This window comes from Bos indicus x Bos taurus, chromosome 15 (genome assembly GCF_003369695.1).
Source record: "Bos indicus x Bos taurus breed Angus x Brahman F1 hybrid chromosome 15, Bos_hybrid_MaternalHap_v2.0, whole genome shotgun sequence".
Classification (NCBI taxonomy): Eukaryota; Metazoa; Chordata; class Mammalia; order Artiodactyla; family Bovidae; genus Bos; species Bos indicus x Bos taurus.
The window spans coordinates 66200166-66221585 of record NC_040090.1 but is presented as its reverse complement, the minus strand read 5'-3'; the positions used below and the strand labels follow the sequence as shown (position 1 = coordinate 66221585).

The 21420-nt window shown below is 38.5% G+C and overlaps 1 protein-coding gene across 1 annotated transcript in view; it reads right to left on the bottom strand.

The window, feature by feature from the left end:
* C15H11orf65 (chromosome 15 C11orf65 homolog) overlaps positions 1 to 5007 on the bottom strand; it is an 89871-nt gene extending 84864 nt beyond the window's left edge. Inside the window, exon 1 of the mRNA XM_027563827.1 lies at positions 4927 to 5007. Coding sequence (XP_027419628.1) covers positions 4927 to 5007 — 81 coding nt within the window. The remainder of the gene's footprint in view (positions 1 to 4926) is intronic.
* Positions 5008 to 21420: the final 16413 nt, after the last annotated feature.

Genomic DNA, 21420 nt, shown 5'->3' with positions numbered 1-21420 from the left:
TAAGCCAGGCATCTCTCAAATACTAGAATTCAGAGGGTTTTACTACAGAGTATCAAATTCATGCTAGAACTAGCTTTCCCAGATGGTTCATGCAAATTTTTTAAAGAGATAAGCTTTCAGCATTTGTTTCTTTTGACTATGCCTTGTGGCATGTGGCATCTTAGTTCCTCAACCAGGGATCACACACACAACCTCTGCATTGGAAGTGGGGAGTCTTAACCACTAGGCTGCCAGGGAAATCCCTTTTTTTGTTTTTTTTTGTTTTGTTTTTTTAATTTTATTTTATATTGGGGTGTATTTGATTTACAATGTTGTGTTAGTTTCAGGTATAAAGCAAAGTGGTTCAGTTATACATATACATGTATCCATTCTTTTTCAGATTCTGATTTGGGTTTTAAGAAGAGGACTGATCACCAGGGAAACTGGAAAATTCCATCTCAAACCCCAGAAGAGATAAGTATTGGGCATTTCCCAGTCATACATGGCATAGTGAAAAGTGAAGTGAAAGTCGCTCAGTCATTTATGACTCTTTGCAATCCCATGGGCCACATAATCCATGGAATTCTCCAAGTCAGAATACTGGAGTGGGTAGTCTTTCCCTTCTCCAGGGGATCTTCCTAACCCAGGGATCAAACCCAGGTCTCCCATATTGCAGGCAGATTCTTTACCAGCTGAGCCATCAGGGAAGCCCAAGAATACTGGAATGGGTAGCCTATCCCTTTTCCAGCAGATCTTCCTGACCCAGGAATTGAACCATGGTCTCCTGCATTGCAGACAAATTCTTTATGGCTGAGCCACTGGGAAAGCATAGGACTACCACCATGTTCTTAACAGGAAACACCCCATTTGGCTTGAGGGGAAGACAGCCATTTTGGTAACCTTTGGTCTTCCACAGCGCATGGAGCCAGAGGAAACTGGCATGGTCAGAGTCTGGGTAAGTGGCAAGTAAGAGACTGGGAAGGTCAGAGTCTGAGAGTGCAAGGCTTCTTCACATAAGATGCCTGGGTCCCTGAGAAGGATCTACAAATACCCTAAACTTCCAAGAAAAAACTGGAGTATATGCATGTTTTCCTAGGGAAAAGGTCCATCCCTTCTCATAGAGCCAAGAGTAGGTTAAAATTCTGAGATCTAGAACAGCACTAAGCCAGTTGGAGACAAGAATGAGGAAGCCACCAGATACACCACCTAGAGCCAGCCATATCTGAGAGCTTGCCAAGCTGTCACTGAAGTTAGAACATGGACTCACAGCAGAGACAGTCAAGCATTGTTTTTCTGCACTTCTTTCTAACTGTACATCAAGTTCTTTCGAAAACAAGGCCCTGGGCTTGGTCCACTGCTATCTTGTATTCATTCTTGGGTATTAATTCACCAACATTAAACCCCAGGATAGAAGATGTGATAAGACAAGACTCCCTCCCCTACAGAGTCTTTTGCTGGTTTCAGTGCTGGACAGTGGTCATCACAGAAAACACACAGGAACTTTTCCCTGGAACTGAGGTGGGATGAAAAGTGCCTGCTGTGAATATTATCATCTTTTTCCTTGACCCGTGACCTCCAGTTTCTGAAGATATAGCAGAAAATAATCTTCCTTGAAGATAAAGGGTAACAAATTCATAAAACAAAAACACAGTCTTCCAAAGCCCTGTGCTTTCAGATATTCTGGGTTTAGTTCAGCTGCCAGATAAAGTGATTGATGCATTCATCGCGATAGCCAGGTAAGCCCACTTTGTACTGTGATAGGCCACTGAGAGCTGGTAAGGGCACTGGAACCCTGATATCACCTGAAAATCCTTTCCTGGGAAGACAGTTTCATGAATGAGATCTTCCAAGCAAATGACACCAAACTTCCCCAGGTGCTCCTCAATCTCTGTGTCAGAGAGATGACTTTATTCTTGACCTTGGCTTGTCTGTGTTTCAGGATGAGCTCCTGAACAGGCTTCAGATCTGGAAATCCCTAGGTCACCTGGGCTTCCCTGGTGGCTCAGATGGTAGAGTCCACCTACAATGTGGTAGACCTGGGTTTGATCGCTGGGTTGGGAAGATCCCCTGGAGGAGGGCATGGCAACTCACTCCACTATTCTTGCCTGGAGAATCCCCATGGACAAAGGAGCCAGGTGGGCTACAGTCCATGGGGTCACAAAGTTGGGCACAACTGAGTGACTAAGCACACAGCACAGGTCACGTAAGTTTCCACTACACAAAGTTTTTTCATGGTTTAAGGGGTTACTTTCATAAAGATACCACTGAAAATGTTCTTCAGATGAAGTCTTGCAATGGTCCTCTGCACCAGTAAATTCACCCCATTATTCCTTTAGGTGCATACAACAAAGACCATGGAATGTTTATCTGGCGCTTCCAAGCTGTGAGGTTTCACTTCTAGTCTTTAGAACCACACTCTGTCATGCAGTTGATGCCAGGAATTATGTAGGAACCATTCTAGTTGCTTATATTTGAGCTCTTTTTCTTTTCTTTGCTCTTTCCTTTGCAAAAGCTCCTCCTTTGCCTGGGTGACTCTGAGGGCCTGATAAGCCTTCCTCTTTTTCAGGACATTTTCTGGAACCAAAGAGATCTTTCTTTCTTGGCTCTTGCTACACCATCTTCCCAACACTTCAGGCTGCTCAGGGTTTGTTTCTTCTTATCCCCAACAGTTAATATCCATCTACCAGCAGATAGTTGACTAATAAGACATATCCACCAGCCTGCAGCTTTTAGTCTTGAAGTGACATTGGAGACAACTGGCATAACTGTTACATGTACAGACTTTCAATTAGCCTCATTGTCTATAGCCATTTTCCTTTTAGCCCTTTAGAATTACTAAATCCTAGGGTTCCAATGACAAACAGGCTATCTCATTAGTGCCTCTTTAAGTATGTCTAGGTAAATATTCTACATAGATATGTCCAATAAGATACTACCATTTATTTTTGGTTTTCCAGACTAAGATAAAATTTATTTACTCATGAACTCCCTTCTCTCTGTTATGGGTGAACTTTCAATATATTGTCACTTCATTTGGATTCTAGAGGGATAGAAAGTGAAAATGTGTGCTCAGTCTACCATTTTATTAAAACACACACACACACTTGTTTACATACAAGCCTCTTCTACTGAAGCTCTTTAAATTCAAGGATGTATTTTAAAGAGCCTAGCAGTGTGTCAGGAATGTAATAAGTGTTCAAAGGTATGTGGCTGATTGGATTTGAATGTGGAAGAGAACAATTACAAAATGACAGAAAAACTTAGGCCTAGACAACAAGCATGCTGTTAGATACCAACAAAGGAATAATAAATTTTAAAGAAAAAAAAATTTTTTAGTGTTGGAAATCTATTGTTATGCCCTAGCATAAGAAGCAACAGTTAGAACTGGACGTGGAACAACAGACTGGTTCCAAATAGGAAAAGGAGTACGTCAAGGCTATGTATTATCACCCTGCTTATTTAACTTATATGCAGAGTACATCATGAGAAACGCTAGGCTGGAAGAAACAGAAGCTGGAATCAAGATTGCCAGGAGAAATATCAATAACCTCAGATATGCAGATGACACCACCCTTATGGCAGAAAGTGAAGAGGAACTAAAATGCCTCTTGATGAAAGTGAAAGTGGAGAGTGAAAAAGTTGGCTTAAAGCTCAACATTCAGAAAACAAAGATCATGGCATCCGGTCCCATCACTTTATGGGAAATAGATGGGGAAACAATGGAAACAGTGTCAGACTTTATTTTTTGGGTTCCAAAATCACTGCAGATGGTGACTGCAGCCATGAAATTAAAAGACGCTTTCCTTGGAAGGAAAGTTATGACCAACCTAGATAGCATATTCAAAAACAGAGACATTACTTTGCCAACAAAGGTCTGGCTAGTCAAGGCTATGGTTTTTCCTGTGGTCATGTATGGATGTGAGAACTGGACTGTGAAGAAGGTTGAGCGCCAAAGAATTGATGCTTTTGAACTGTGGTGTTGGAGAAGACTCTTGAGAGTCCCTTGGACTGCAAGGTGATCCAACCAGTCCATTCTGAAGGAGATCAGCCCTGGGTGTTCTTTGGAAGGAATGATGCTGAAGCTGAAACTCCAGTACTTTGGCCACCTCACGCGAAGAGTTGACTCATTGGAAAAGACTCTGACTCTGGGAGGGATTGGGGGCAGGAGGAGAAGGGGACGACAGAGGATGAGATGGCTGGATGGCATCACTGACTCGATGGACTCGAGTCTGAGTGAACTCCGGGAGTTGGTGATGGACAGGGAGGCCTGGCGTGCTGCGATTCATGGGGTCACAAAGAGTCGGACATGACTGAGCGACTGAACTGAACTGAAGCATAGGCAAATAATGGAAACTATTTTTCAAGACATCATTAACTGTTATGAAATTATTTTTGTGTGCTAGAAACAGACACACCACTTTTACAGAGTGTTGATACTACCCTAGAGAGAAAAGAATTCATTTTACCTCTTGGCTCTCACCTAATCCAGTAAATCAACTTGGAATATTCCTTATTGGATAAAAAAACCACAGAGCATACTGTAACACAGCAAGAAACTACTACATTAATCCAGATATGCATTATGTCCTCAAGAATAAGTACTCAATAAATATTTAATGAGTGAATGTATCCCTAACACTTGCTTGCAAACCTGATTCCAGAGTCAAGAAATAAAGTTTTCAGAGGTGAAAACCAAATAAGTGATGATTTCATTATAGTGGCCATTATCAAAGTACCTGACCTAGATCAGAAACTCAGTAAATATTTGTGAGGCTAATAAGATAATTACTGTTAACTTTTTCAAACTTTAAAAAAGTCTACTTATCAAGCAAATGCTGGTGTATAACTCTTTAATATAGTAATACTGAAAGCCATTGAATTTTATAAACAGTTGAACTATGTATCAATTATATCTCAATAAAGCCGCAAAAAAAGAAAGAAACTCACAAGAAAACATTTCCAGGCCTTCTGAATGACTCTGGCAGCTCTGTCTTTCCTTTCAAATTCTGATTCTTGTTTCAAAGCCATGTGAAAGTCCTAAAATAAAATAAACAAAGGAGTATAATTTTAAATTATATACTCCATCATGAAACTGTCACTAGAACTACATGAAATTCAAATAGAAAGTACAAAGGAAATACTGAAAATGATATTTGGCATCAAAATAACTAAAATAAACATTAAAATTGACACCTTTAACTGATAGCCTCTGTTCCATTTTGCTTTTTATTGAAGTATAGTTGATTTACAATATTATATTTTTTTCATTATTTTTAAAGATTATACTCTATTTAATGTTACAAAATAATGGCTATATTTCCCTGTGTGTAAATTATATCCTTGTTACTTTTCTACTTTATGCATAGTAATTTGTATGTCTTAACCCCCTACCCCTATTTTGTTCCTTCCCTTTTCCCACTCTTCACTGGTAACCATTAGCTTGTTCTCTGTACCTGTAAGTGTGTTTCTGTTTTGTTATATACATCATTTGTTTTAGTTTTTAGATTCAGCACATAAGTGATAATATAGAGTATTTGTCTTTGTCTGACTTTTTCACTAAGCATAATAATCTCTAGGTCCATTCACATTGCAAATGGCAGAATTTGTCCTTTTTGATAGCCAAGTAATATTCCATATATATATATACATACCACATTTTCTTTATCCATTTATCTGTTGATGGACATGTAGGTTGATTAACTATCATGGCAATTATAAATAATGCTTCTAAAAATAGCGAGGTGCATACATCTTTTTGAATTATTGTTTTCATTTTCTTTGAAAATGAAACTCAACAGTGGAATTGTTGGATCATATAATAGTTCTATTTTTAGTTTTTTGAGGAACCTCCATACTGTTTTTCACATTAGCTGCACCAATTTACATTCCCACCAACAGTGTATGAGGGTTCCCTTTTCTTCACATCCTCACAAACATTTGTTACTTGTAGACTTTTTGATGATATCTGGCATCTGGTCTCATCATTTCATGGGAAATAGATGGGGAAACAAAGGAAACAGTATCAGACTTTAATTTTTGGGCTCCAAAATCACTGCAGATGGTGATTGCAGCCATGAAATTAAAAGACGCTTACTCCTTGGAAGGAAAGTTATGACCAACCTAGATGGAATATTGAAAAGCAGAGACATTACTTTGCCAACAAAGGTCCGTCTAGTCAAGGCTATGGTTTTTTTCCAGTGGTCATGTATGCATGTGAATTGAACTGTGAAGAAAGCTGAGCACCAAAGAATTGATGCTTTTGAACTGTGATGTTGGAGAAGACTCTTGAGAGTCCCTTAGACTGCAAGGAGATCCAACCATCCTAAAGACCAGTCCTGGGTGTTCATTGGAAGGACTGATCCTGAAGCTGAAACTCCAATACTTTGGCCACCTCATGCAAAGAGTCGACTCATTGGAAAAGACCCTGATGCTGGGAGGGATTGGGGGCAGGAGGAGAAGGGGACGACAGAGGATGAGATGGCTGGATGGCATCACCAACTCGATGCACATGAGTTTTGGTGAACTCCGGGAGTTGGTGATGGACAGGGGGACCTGATGTGCTGTGATTCATGGGGTTGCAAAGAATTGGACACGACTGAGTGACTGAACTGAACTGATCCTGACAGATGTGAGATAATATTTCATAATTTTGATTTGCATCTCTCTGATGATTACCAATGTTGATCATCTTTTCATGTGCCTGTTAGCCACCTATCTGTCTTCTAAATGTCTATTCAGGTCTTCTGCCCATATTTTAAATTGGATTATTTGTTTTTTGATATTGAGTTGTATGAGTTATTTACCTATTTTGAATATTACTGCTATTGTTTATACCATTTGCAAATATTTTCTCACATTCTGCAGGTTGTCTTTTAGTTTTGTTGATGGATTTTTTTTGCTGTGCAAAAGCTTTTAACTTTAATTATGGCCTATTTGGGGTTTTGGGGTTTTTTTGCTTTTATTTCTTTTGCCTTAGAAGAATGATCCAAGAAAATATTGTTATAATTTTTATCTAAGCATGTTCTGCCTATCTTATCTTCTAGGAAATTTATGATTTTAAGTTTTACATCTAGTTTTTAAACCATTTTGAGTTTTTGTATACGGTGTGAGGAAATGTCCTAATGTCATTGTTTTACATGTGACTGTTCAGTTTTCCCAAAATAACTTGTTGAAGAGACTGTCTTTTCTTCATGGTGTATTCTTGCCTCCTTTGTTGTAAATTAATTGATGGTAGATGTTTGGGTTTAATTCTGGGCTCTCTATTCTTTTCCATTGATCCATATGTCTGTTTTTGTTCCATTATCAAACTGTTACAATGACTGTATGGTGTATCTAAGGTCTGGAGGTTATGCCTTCAGCTTTATTCTTTTTTTTCAGGATTGTTTTCAGAATTCAGGATCTTTTGTGGCTCCATTTAAAATTTATTTTAACTTTTTATCTTGAAATATAGTTGATTAATGATGTTGTGTTAGTTCTAGGTGTACAACAATGTGATTGAATAATCAGATCAGATCAGTCGCTCAGTCGTGTCCGACCCTTTGTGACCCCATGAATCGCAGCATGCCAGGCCTCCCTATCCATCACCAACTCCCGGAGTTCACTCAGACTCATGTCCATCGAGTCAGTGATGCCATCCAGCCATCTCATCCTCTGTCATCCCCTTCTGCTCCTGCCCCCAATCCCTCCCAGCATCAGAGTCTTTTCCAATGAGTCAACTCTTCGCGTGAGGTGGCCAAAGTACTGGAGTTTCAGCTTTAGCATCATTCCTTCCAAAGAAATCCCAGGGCTGATCTCCTTCAGATTGGACTGGTTGGATCTCCTTGCAGTCCAAGGGACTCTCAAGAGTCTTCTCCAACACCACAGTTCAAAAGCATCAATTCTTAGGCGCTCAGCTTTCTTTATATTCCAACTCTCACATCCATATATGACCACAGGAAAAACCATAGCCTTGACTAGATGGATCTTTGTTGGCAAAGTAATGTCTCTGCTTTTGAATATGCTGTCTAGGTTGGTCATAACTTTCCTTCCAAGGAGTAAGCGTCTTTAATTTCATGGCTGCAGTCACCATCTGTACTGATTTTGGAGCCCAGAAAAATAAAGTCTGACACTGTTTCCACTGTTTCCCCATCTATTTCCCATGAAGTGGTGGGACCGGATGCCATGATCTTAGTTTTCTGAATGTTGAGCTTAAACCAACTTTTTCACTCTCCACTTTCACTTTCATCAAGAGGCTTTTGAGTTCCTCTTCACTTTCTGCCATAAGGGTGGTGTCATCTGCATATCTGAGGTTATTGATATTTCTCCCGGCAATCTTGATTCCAGCTTGTGTTTCTTCCAGTCCAGCATTTCTCATGGTGTACTCTGCATATAAGTTAAATAAGCAGGGTGACAATATACAGCCTTGACGAACTCCTTTTCCTATTTGGAACCAGTCTATTGTTCCATGTCCAGTTCGAACTGTTGCTTCCTCACCTGCATACAAATTTCTCAAGAGGCAGATCAGGTGGTCTGGTATTCCCATCTCTTTCAGAATTTTCCACAGTTTATTGTGATCCACACAGTCAAAGGCTTTGGCATAGTCAATAAAGCAGAAATAGATGTTTTTCTGGAACTCTCTTGCTTTTTCCATGATCCAGCGGATGTTGGCAATTTGATCTCTGGTTCCTCTGCCTTTTCTAAAACCAGCTTGAACATCAGGAAGTTCACGGTTCACATATTGCTGAAGCCTGGCTTGGAGAATTTTGAGCATTACTTTACATATACATATATCTATTCTTTTTCAAATATTTTTCCCATTTAGATTGTTATAAAATATTTAGCACAGTTCTTGATGCTATACAATAGGTCCTTGTTGGTTATCCATTTAAAATATAGTAATGTGTACATGTCAATAAACTCCCTAACCCTCCTCCACCATCCTTCCCCTCTGGTAACCATAAGTTCATTCTCTAAGTTTATGGATCTGTTTCTGTTTTGTGAATAAGTTCATTTGTATCATTTTTTTTTTTTTGGATTCCACATATAAGCAAAATCATCCAATATTTGTCTTTCTCTGTCTGACCTATTTCACTCAGTACGACCTACTTCACTCTAGGTCCATCCATATTGCTTGCAAATGGCATTATTTCATTCTTTTTAGTTCAGTTCAGTCGCTCAGTCGTGTCCAACTCTTTGTGACCCCATGAATGACTGAGTAATAGTCCATTGTATATATGTACCACATCTTCTTTATCCATTCACCTGTTGAGGGAACATTTCTATTGCTTTCATGTCTTTGATATTGTAAAGAGTGCTGCTATAAACACTGGGGTGCATTAATCCTTTTGGATATATGTTTTTATCTGGATGTATGCCCAGGAGTGGGATTGCAGGATCATGTTAGCTCTATTTTTAGGTTTTGAAGAAACTTCCATACATTCCACCAACAGTATAAGAGGGTTCCCTTCTATCCACACCTTCTCCCACATTTATTGTTTTTGTTTTTTAACGATAGCAGTTCTGACTGGTGTGAGGTGACATATCATTGTAGTTTTGATGTACATTTCTCTAAGTTAGTAATGTTGAACATCTTTTTATGTGCTTCATGGTTATAGGTATGTGTTCTTTGGAGAAATGTCTACTTAGGTCTTCTGCCCATTTTTTGCTTGGATTGTTTGTTTTTTGATATTAAGCTCCATGAACTATTTGTAAATTTTGAGACTAATCCCTTGTTGGTCACATCATTAGCAAATGTTTTTTTCCCATTCTATAGGTTGCCTTTTTGTTTTGTTTATCATTTCCTTTGATGTACAACAGCTTCTGAGTTTAATTAGTCCTATTTATTTTTGGTTTTATTTCCATTACACTGGGAGACAGAAAAAAATTCTGCTGCAATTTATCTCAGAGTATTCTGTTTAGGTTTTCCTCTAAGACTTTTATAATGTCTGGTCTTACATTTAGATTTTTAATCCATTTTGACTTTAGTGTATGGTGTTAGAGCATGTTCTAATTTCATTTTTTTGTTTGTTTGTTTTTACATGTAACTGTCTGATTTTCCCAGGGCCATTTATTGCAGAGACTATCTTTCCTTCATTGCATAGTCTTGCCTCCTTTGTTGAAGATTAAATGATCATAGGTGTGTGGGCTTATTTCTAGACTTTCTATCCTGTTCCATTAATCTCTATTTCTATTTTTGGCCAGTATCATAATGATTGGATGACTACAGCATTGTAGAGTCTGGAGTCTCTTATTCCTCCAGCTCTGTTTTTCTTTCTCAATATTGCTTTCACTATTCAGAGTCTTTTGTGTCTTCATACAAATTTAAAGATTTTTTTTTTGTTCTAGTTCTGTGAAAAACGCCCTTGATAATTTTATATGGATTCCCTGAATCATTAAATTTCCTTGAGCAGTATAGTCATTTGGACAATATTGACTCTTCCAATCCTAGAGGATGGTTTATCTTTCCATCTATTTTGTCATCTTTGATTTCTTTCTTCAGTGTCACAGTTTTTGGAGTAAGGGGCTGTTGTCTACTTAGGTAGGTTTATTCTTAGGCATTTTATTCTCTTTGTTGCAATGGTAAATGGGATTGTTTGCTTCATTTCTCTAGTATATAGCAATGCAACATATTTTTTGTATTAATTTTGTAACCTGTAACTTTACCAAATTCACTGATGAGCTCTCATAGTTTTTGATAGTGTCTTTAGGATTTTCTATATATCGTATCATGTCATATGCAAAGTGTGACAGTTTAACTTTTTCTTTTCCAATCTGCATTTCCTTTATTTCTTTTTCTTCTATGATTGCCATAGCTAGGACTTCCAAAACTATGCTGAATAAAGGGGCAAGAGTGGACTGTTCCTGATCTTAGAGGAAACTCTTTCAGCTTTTCATCATTAACTATGATGCTAGCTGTAGGTTTATTGTATATGACCTTCACTGTACTGAAGTAGGTTTCCTCATGCCAACTTTCTCAGTTCAGTTCAGTCGCTCAGTCCTGTCCAACTCTTTGTGATGCCATAGACTGCAGCACACCAGTCTTCCCTGTCCATCACCAACTCCCAGAGCTTGCTCAAATTCATGTCCATCGAGTCGGTGATGCCATCCAATCATCTCATCATCTGTCGACCCTTTTCCTCTTGCCTTCAATCTTTTTCAGCATCAGGATCTTTTCCAGTGAGTCAGTTCTTCCCCTCAGGTGGCCAAAATATTGGAGTTTCAGCTTCAGCATCAGTCCTTCCAATGAATATTCAGTACTGGTTTCCTTTAGGATTGACTGGTTGGATCTCCTTGCAGTCCAAGGGACTTTCAAGAGTCTTCTCCAACACCAAGTTCAAAAGCATCAATTATTCAATGCTAAGCCTTTTTTATGGTCCATACATGAAACTGGAAAAACCATAGCTTTGACTATATGGACCTTCATCAGCAAAGTAATGTCTCTGCTTTTTAATATGCTGCCTAGGTTGGTTATGGCTTTTCTTCCAAGGATCAAGAGTCTTTTAATTTCATGGCTTTCTGCTATAAGGGTGGCATCATCTGCATATCTCATGAATTCTGAAAAAGTCCATGACTCTCAACAGTCTACTCCAACACCAAAGTTCAAAAGCATCAGTTCTTCGGCGCTCAGCCTTCTTCAGAGTCCAACTCTCACATCCATACATGACTACTGGAAAAACCATAGCTTTGACTAGACGGACCTTTGTTGGCAAAGTAATGTCTCTGCTTTTTAATATACTGCCTAGGTTGATCATTGCTTTTCTTCCAAGGAGCAAGCATTTTTAATTTCATGGCTGCAGTCACCATCTGCAGCGATTTGGAACCCAAGAAAATAAAGTCTGTCATTGTTTCCATTGTTTCCCCATCTATTTGCCTTGGAGTGATGAGACCAGATGCCATGATCTTGGTTTTCTGAATGTTGAATTTTAAGTCAGCTTTTTCACTCTCCTTTTTCTCTTTCTTCAAGAGGCTCTTTAGTTCTTCTTTGCTTTCTTCCATAGGTGGTGTCATCTGCATATAGAGTTTACTGATATTTCTCCTGACAATCTTGATTCCAGCTTGTGCTTCATCCAGCCTGGCATTTCATATAATGTACTCTGCATATAAGTTAAATAAGCAGGATGACAATATACAAGCCTTGATGTACTCCTTTCCCAATTTGGAAACAGTCTGTTGTTCCACGTCTGGTTCTAACTATTGCTTCTTACCGATTTCTTATGAGGCAAATAATGTGGTCTGGTGTTCCTGTCTCTTGAAGAATTTTCCACAATTTGTTGTGATCCACACAGTCAAAGGCTTTGGTGTAGTCAATAAGGCAGAAGTAGATGTTTTTCTGGAACTTTCTTGATTTTTTGATGATCCAATGGATGTTGGCAATACGATCTCTGGTTCCTCTGCCTTTTCTAAATCCAGTTTGAACATCTGGAAGTTCATGGTTCATGTACTGTTGAAGCCTGGCTTGGAGAATTTTGAGCATTATTTTGCTAGTGTGTGAGATGAGTACAACTGTGTGGTAGTTTGAGCATTCTTTGGCATTGCCTTTTTTTGGGATTGGAAGGAAAACTGACCTTGTCCAGTCCTGTGGCCACTGCTGAATTTTCCAAATTTGCTGGCATATTGAGTGCAGCACTTTCACAGCATCAAGTTTCAGGATTTGAAATAGCTCAACTGGAATTCCATCACCTCCACTAGCTTTGTTCATAGTGATGCTTCCTAAGGCCCACTTGACTTCACATTCCAGGATGTCTGGCTCTAGATGGGTGATCACACCATCATGGTTATCTGGGTCATTAAGATCTTTTTTGTACAGTTCTTCTGTGTATTCTTGCCACCTCTTCTTAATATCTGCTTCTGTTAGGTCCATACTGTTTCTGTCCTTTATTGTGCCCATCTTTACATGAAATGTTCCCTTGGTATCTCTAATTTTCTTGAAGAGATCTCTAGTTTTTCCCATTCCATTGTTTTCCTCCATTTCTTCACATTGATCACTGAGGAAGGCTTTCTTATCTCTCCTTGTTATTCTTTGGAACTTTGCATTCAACTGGGTATATCTTTCCTTTTATCCTTTGCCTGTACCTTCTCTTTTCAGCTATTTGTAAGGCTTCCTGAGACAACCATTTTGCACTTTCACATTTCTTTTTCATGGAGATGATCTTGATCACTGCCTCCTGTACAATGTCATGGACCTCTGCCCATAGTTCTTCATGCATTCTATCAGATCTAATCCCTTGAATCTATTTGTCACTTCCACTGTATAACTGTCAGGTATTTGATTTAGGTCATACCTGAATGGTCTAGTGGTTTTCCCTACTTTCTTCCATGTAAGTCTGAATTTGGCAATAAGTAGTTCATGATCTTAGCCATGGTCAGCTCCTGGTCTTGTCTTTGCTGATGGTACAGAGCTTCTCCATCTTTAGCTTCAAAGAATATAATCAATCTGATTTCAGTATTGATCATCTGGTGAAGTCCATGTGTAAAGTCATCTCTTGTGTTGTTGGAAGAGGGTGTTTGCTATGACCCATGCATTCTCTTGGCCAAACTCTGTTAGCCTTTTGTACACTGAGGCCAAACTTGCCTGTTATTCCAGGTATCTTCTGACTTTCTGCTTTTGCATTCCAATCCCCCATGATGAAAAGGACATCTTTTTTTTTGGTGTTAGTTCTAGAAGGTCTTGTATGTCTTCATAGAATTGTTCAACTTCAGCTTCTTCAGCATTAGTGGTTGGGGCATAGACTTGGATTACTGTGTTATTGAATGGTTTGCCTTGGAAACGAACAGAGATCATTCTGTCATTTTTGAGTTTGCACCCAAATACTGCATTTTGGACTCTTGTTGACTATGAGGGCTACTCCATTTCTTCTAAGGGATTCTTGCTCACAGTAGTAGATGTAAAGGTCATCTGAGTTAAATTCACCCATTCTAGTCAATTTCAGTTCACTAATTCCTAAAATGTCGATGTTCACTCTTGCCATCTCCTGTTTGCTACTTCCAATTTACCTTGATTCATGGACCTAACATTCCAGGTTCCTATGCAATATTCTTTTTTACAGCATCGGACTTTACTTCCATCACCAGTCCCATCCACAACTGGGCGTTGTTTTTGCTTTGGCTCTGTCTCTTCATTCTTTCTGGAGTTATTTCTCCACTCTTCTCCAGTAGCATATTGGGCACCTACCGACCAGGGAATTTCATCTTTCAGTGTCATATCTTTTTGTCTTTTTATACTGTTAATGGGGTCTTAAGGCAAGAATACTGAAGTGGTTTGCCATTCCTTTCTCCGGTGGACCAGTTTTGTCAGAACTCTCCACCATGACCTATCCATCTTGGGTGGCCCTACATGGTATGGCTCATATTTTCATTGAGTTAGACAAAGCTGTGGTCCATGTGATCAGTTTTCTGTGATTGTGGTTTTCATTCTGTCTGCCCTCTGATGGATAAGGATAAGAGGCTATGGAAGCTCCCTGAAGGAAGAGACTGACTGTGGGGGAAACTGGGTCTGGTTCTGTTGGGCAGGGCCATGCTCAGTAAATATTTAATCCAATTTTCTGTTCATGGGCTAGGCTGTGTTCTCTCCCTGTTGTTTGACCTGAGACCAAACTATGGTGGAGGTAATGAAGATAATGGCGACCTCCTTCAAAAGGTCCCAAGCACGCACTGCCACACTCAGTGCCCCCGACCCTACAGCAGGCCCCCTGCAACCCACACCTCCTCCGGAGACTCCTGGATACTCACAGGCAAGTGTGGGTCAGTCTTTTGTGGGGTCACTGCTCCTTTCTTTTAGTTCTTCTAGGCCTTTGTTAAACATTTCTTGCATCTTCTTGATCCTTGCTTCTATTCTTTCCCTAATATCTTGGATCATTCTCACTATTATTATTCTGAATTCTTTTCCTGATAGATTGGCTATCTCCACTTGACTTCGTTGTTCTTCTGGAGTTTCATCTTATTTATTCATCTGGGACATATTCCTCTGCTGTCTTACTTTGACTAACTTTCTGTGATTGTTATTTCTGTTCCAGAGCCTGTAGGTTTGTAGTTCTTGCTTCTACTGTCTGCCTCTGTTGAATAAGGTTGTCTAAGAGGTTTGTGCAGGTTTCCTGATTGGATGGGCTGATTCCTGCTCAGTGCTGGGTGCAGTTGGGTCTTGCCTCTTTTGTTGGCAGGGCCATGCTCAGGAAGAGTTTAAGCCACTTGTCTGCTGATAGGCGGGACTGTGTTCCTGCTCTATTGGTTGTTTGGCTTTAGGTGACCCAGCATTGCAGCCTACAGGCTGTTTGGTGGGGCTAATGGCACATTCCAGGAGGGCTCATGGCAATGGGTACTTCTGAAAACTGCTACTGCCAGTGTCTTTGTCCCTGCAGTGAGCCGCAGCTACCCTCCACCTCTGCAGAAGGTAGGTCAATATTCTTATGGGTCACTTTCCCCCCTGTATTTCAGTGCACATGAGACTTTGTGTGTATCCTCTAAGTGTGGAATTTCTTTTCCCAGAAGTTCTGTGGAAGTCCTATTATCTAACCCCACCAGCCTTCAAAGCCAGATTCTCTGAGGATTCCTCCCATTGCTGGATCCCCAGGCTGGGAAGCCAGACGTGGGGCTCAGCACTTTCACTCCTGTGGGATAACTTCTCTGGTACAATTGCTTTCCAACTTGTGGGTAGTCCACCAATGGGTATGGGATTTGATTTTATTGTGATTGTGCCTGTCCTACCATCATGTTGTGGCTTATTTATTTTTTTTAAATGTAGAGTATTTTTTTTAGTAGGTTCCAGTAGTTTTTTCCCACCTGATGGTTATTTAGCAGTTAGTTGTGATTTTAGTGTTTTCATAAGAAGGGAGTGGCTCATGTCCTACTCTATCATCTTGAGCTTTCAACATCTGTATATAAATTTTAGGATTATTATAGTTCTATGAAAAATGTCATGGGTATATTGATAGGGATTGAATTAAATCTGTATATTGCTTTGGGTAGTATGGCCACTTTAACAATATTAATTCTTCCAATCCAATACCATGGTATATCTTTCCATTTCTTTGAATCATCTTCAGTTTCCTTCATCAGTGTTGTATAGTTTTCAGAGTATAGGTCTTTCTGTGGAGACTGTCAGAGTATAGGTCTGCTTGGTTTAAGTTTATTCTTACATATATATATATATATATTTTTTTTTTCCTTTGGATGTGATTTTAAATGGATTTTTTCCTTTCAGTTTCTGATATTTCAGAAATAACAGATTTCTGTATACTTCTCTTATATCCTGCAACCTTGCTAAATTTGTTTATTATTCTAGTAGTTTTTGGGTGGAGATTTTAGGATTCTCTATGTCATTTGCAAATAGCGACAGTTTTACCTCTTCTCTACATTTTATTTCATTTTCTTATCTGATTTCTGTGAATAAGACCCACCAGGGAAGCCCCAAGGACTTTCAACACTATGTTAAATATAAGTGGTAAGAGTGGGCATCATTTTCTGGTTCCTGGATTTAGTGGGAAGTCTTTCAGATTTTAACCGTTGAGTTTGATGCCAGCTGTGGGTTTGCTGCAAATATTATGTTCTTTATGTTGAGACAGTTTCCCTCTATCCCCACTTTGGAGAGAGTTTTTATCCTGAATGGATGGTGAATTCTGTCAAATGCTTTTTTTGCATCTAGTAATCTTTTTACTAGGTAATTAAAAATTTCCTGACAAGTAATAGCCCTGGACCTGATGGCTTCACTAGTGAATTCTATGAAACATTTAAAGAAGAACCAATTCTTCTCAAGGTTTTCCAAAATATTGAAAAGGAGGCCTAACTCATTCTGGGAGGCCAGCTTTATCTTGACACCAAAGCCAGATAAAGACACTACAGGAAAAGAAAACTATAGACCAGTATCCCTATGAATATTGATGCAAAAATACTAGCAAAGAGAGTATAGCAGCACATTAAAAGTATGACTATTGTCACAATGAACAAACTGGATCTATTCCTGGAATGCAAAGATAGTTCACAATAGAAATATCAATCAATGTTCTCAACAAAGCCAGTATCAGTTCAGTTCAGTCACTCAGTCATGTCTGACTCTTTGCAACCCCATGGACTGCAGCATGCCAGGCCTCCACGTCCATCACCAACTCCTGGAGTTTACCCAAACTCATGTCCATTGAGTTGGCGATGCCATCTAACCATCTCATCCTCTGTCATCTCCTTCTTCTCCCGTTTTCAATCTTTCCCAGCATCAGGGTCTTTTAAAATGAGTCAGTTCTTCGCATCAGGTGGCCAAAGTACTGGAGTTTAGGTTCAGCATCAATCCTTCCAATGAATATTCAGGACTGATTGCCTTTAGGGTGGACTGGTTGGATCTCCTTGCAGTCCAAGGAACTCTCAAGAGTGTTCTCCAACACCACAGTTCAAAAGCATCAATTCTTCGGCACTCAGCTTTCTTTGTATTCCAACTCTCACATCCATATGTGACTACTGGAAAAACCATAGCTTTGACTAGACAGACCTTTGTTGGCAAAGTAATGTCTCTGATTTTAAAAGCCAGTATAGAGAGGAACATATTTCAATATTATAAAGGTCACACATGACAATATCACAGCTAACATCATACACAATAGTTAAATGCTGCAAGCATTTTATTAAAGATCAGGAATAAAACAAGGGTGCCCATAATCCTTAAGGATGCCCATAAAGGATGAATAATCAGTGCTGATTATTCAACATAGTATTAGAAGCCCTAGCCAGAGCATTTAACTAAGAAAAGAAATAAAAGTTATCCAAATTGGAGGGGAAGAAGTAAAACTGTCAGTTCACACAGATGACATGATACTATATGGTATTATACAAAGAAAACCCTAAGATTTCACAAAAAGATTGTTCAGATCAGTTCAGTTCAGTCGCTTAGTCATTTCTGACTCTTTGCGACCCCATGGAGCACAGCACGCCAGGCCTCCCTGTCTATCACCAACTCCTGGAGTTTACCCAAACTCATATCCATTGAGTCGGTGATGCCATCCAACCATCTCATCCTCTGTCATCCCCTTCTCCTCCTGCCCGCAATCTTTCCCAGCATCACGGTCTTTTCAAATGAGCCAGCTCTTCACATCAGGTGGCAATAAGATTGGAGTTTCAGCTTCAACATCAGTCTTTCCAATAAACAGTCAGGACTGATCGTTAGGATGAACTGGTGGGATATCCTTGCAGTCCAAGGGACTCTCAAGAGTCTTCTCCAACACCACAGTTCAAAAGCATCAATTCTTCAGTGCTCAGCTTTCTTTATAGTCCAACTCTCACATCCATACATGACTACTGGAAAAACTATAGCCTTGACTAGATGGACCTTTGTTGGCAAAGTAATGTTTCTGCTTTTAGAAACAGCATATTAGCTGTCTAGGTTGGTCATAACTTTCCTTCCAAGGAGTAAGCGTCTTTTAATTTCATGGCTGCAGTCACCATCTTCTGTGATTTTAGAGCCCAAAAAGTAGAGTCAGCCACTGTTTCCACTATTTCTCCATCTATTTGCCATGAGTGATGGGACAGGATGCCATGATCTTAGTTTTCTGAATGTTGAGCTTTAAGCCAACTTTTTCACTCTCCTCTTTCACTTTCATCAAGAGGCTCTTTAGTTCTTCTTCACTTTCTGCCATAAGGGTGGTGTCATCTGCATATCTGAGGTTATTGATATTTCTCCCAGCAATCTGGATTCCAGCTTGTGCTTCTTCCAGCCCAGCATTTCTCATGATGTACTCTGCATATAAGCTAAATAGGCAGGGCGACAATATACAGCCTTGACATACTCCTTTTCCTATTTGGAACCAGTCTGTTGTTTCACGTCCAGTTCTAACTGACCTATATACAGATTTCTGCATACCTGCATACAGATTTCTCAAGAGGAGATTAGGTGGTCTGGTATTCCCATTTCTTTTGGAATTTTCCACAGTTTATTGTGATCTGTATATAAACATATATATATAAATAAATATATATATATAATATATATATGTTAGAAAACTGATGAATATTTGTTAAACATTCATGACTTTGATTCCACTTGTTTGACTTAGTATGGATAGAATGCTAGATTTCTAATTAAAAATAGATATGCAACAAGCAACAAAAGTTTATTATATAGTATAGAGACCTATAGTCAATGTAATAACCTATAATGGAAAGTAATTAAAAATAATATATGTGTATATGTAAAACTGCATCACCTTGCTGTGCACCTAAAACATTACAAGTCAATGATACTTCAATGAAAGATATATATTAAAAAGAAAACCAAACAAAATGGATTAAAAGTTTGAACATAAGATCTGAAACCATAAAACTCTGGAAGGAAACACAGGTGGTAAGATCCTTGACATAGGTTTTGGGAACGATTTTTGAATATGACACCAAAAGCAACAAAAAAGCAAAAATAAACAAGTGGGACTATATTAAACTAAAAGCTTCTGAGCAAAGGAACCATCAACAAAATAAAAAGGTAAACTATTGAATGGGAGAAAATATTTGTAAGTCATATATCTGATAAGGGGCTAATATCCAAAATATGTTTAAAAACTCATATAACTCAATAACAAAAAAACGATCCAATTTACCAGTGGGCAGAAGATCTGAAAAGACATTCTCCCAGAAGAATACAGATGGCCAACAGGTACATAAAAAGATGCTCTACATACTTCATCATCAGGGAAATGTAAATCAAAATAGCAATGAGATATCACCTTACACCTGTTAGAATGGCTATTATAAAAAAGACTAGAGATAGTAAGTGTTGGTGAGGATGTAGAGAAAAGGGAACCTTTGTGCACTATTGGCAGAATGTAAATTTGTACAGGCACTATATAAAATAGTATGAAGTTTCCTCAAAAAAATAAAAATATAACTATGATCCAGCATTTCTACTTCTAAGCATTTGCCTGAAGAAAATGAAAACACTAACTCAAAAAGATATATACACCTCATGTTCATTGCAGCATTATTTACAATAGCCAGGATGTGGAAACAACCTAAGTATTCCATGGTTGGATAAAAGGATAAAGAAGATGTGGATATATACACAATGGAATATAACTCAGCCATAAGACAATAAGAACATTTTGCTATTTGTGACAATATGAACAGACCTCAAGAGCATTATGGTAAGTGAAATAAGTCAAACAGAGAAGGACAAATACTATATGATCTCTCTTATATATGAAATCTAAAATAATAATAAGTAAATAATAAAACCAAGCTTATAGATACAGAGAACAGACTGTAACTTCCAGAGGTGGAGAGACAGTGGAGTGTGGGAGAAATAGGTTAAATCACTTTTTGGCATTTTTTTCTTTAGTTTACATAAAGTGAATTGTAAAAAAATGTATGCATTTTCACTTAGAACAATGGATTATCCCATCTGATAGTTGTCATATGACAAGATGTAATCTCTGAGTCCTCAATTAATAGAGTGTGTGTGTGTGTGTGTGTGTGAAAGTCGCTTAGTTGTGTCTGACATTTTGCGAACCCATGGACTATAAAGTCCATGAAATTCTCCAGGCCAGAATACTGGAGTGGGTAGACTTTCCCTTCTCCAGGGGATCTTTCCAACCCAGGGGGCCAATTAGTAGAAAAATATACAAATCAGAAAGCCCAGAAGGTCACGTAATGGAAGTTTTAAGATGAAGTCCTATAACATCTACCTCAGTCTGGATTGGAATTAACATTAGGGATGTAGGGACGGTGTCTACCTCTAAGCATAATCTTAGGATCTCAACTAGTATTGATCTAACCACACCTCAGATGGTAAGTATTGTATTTCCTGTAGGCTACCATTGAAATTTTATTGATTTCATTTATTTATCTATTTTTCCTATTAGACTGTGTTAAAAATCAATCAATATAGAACATTAACAGAATGAAGGAAAAAACCTACATAATTATCTCAATTGGTATAAGAAAAGCATTTGATAAAATTCAACATCCTTTCACGATAATAATACTCAATAAATTTGGAATAGAAGAAAACCAGCTCAACATATTAAAATCATAAATTAAAATTCCACAGTGGACATTATACAGAGTGTACATTAGACTCAGTGGTGAAAGGCTGCAACTACTGTGAAACCAGGAATAAAGCAAGGATATCCAATTTTGCCACTTTTTTTCAACATAATACTCATAGTTCTAGCCAGAGTAATTTGGCAAGATAGAGAAATATAGGCATCAAATTGGAAAGGAAGAAGTAAAATTATATCTGTTCACAGAAAACATCTTATATGTATAAAACCTTAAAGATTCCACAAAAAAAATGCTTCTGGTTCTACTAAATAAATTCATCAAAGTAGTAGGATACAAATTCAGCACACAAAAGTCAGTTGCATTTCTATTAATATACACTAACAATGAACAGGCTGAAAAGGAAATTATAAAAATAGTTATTTACAATTGCATCAAAGAGAATAAAATATTATACTGAGGAATTAACTCTACCAAGGAAGTTAAAGACTTGTTCAT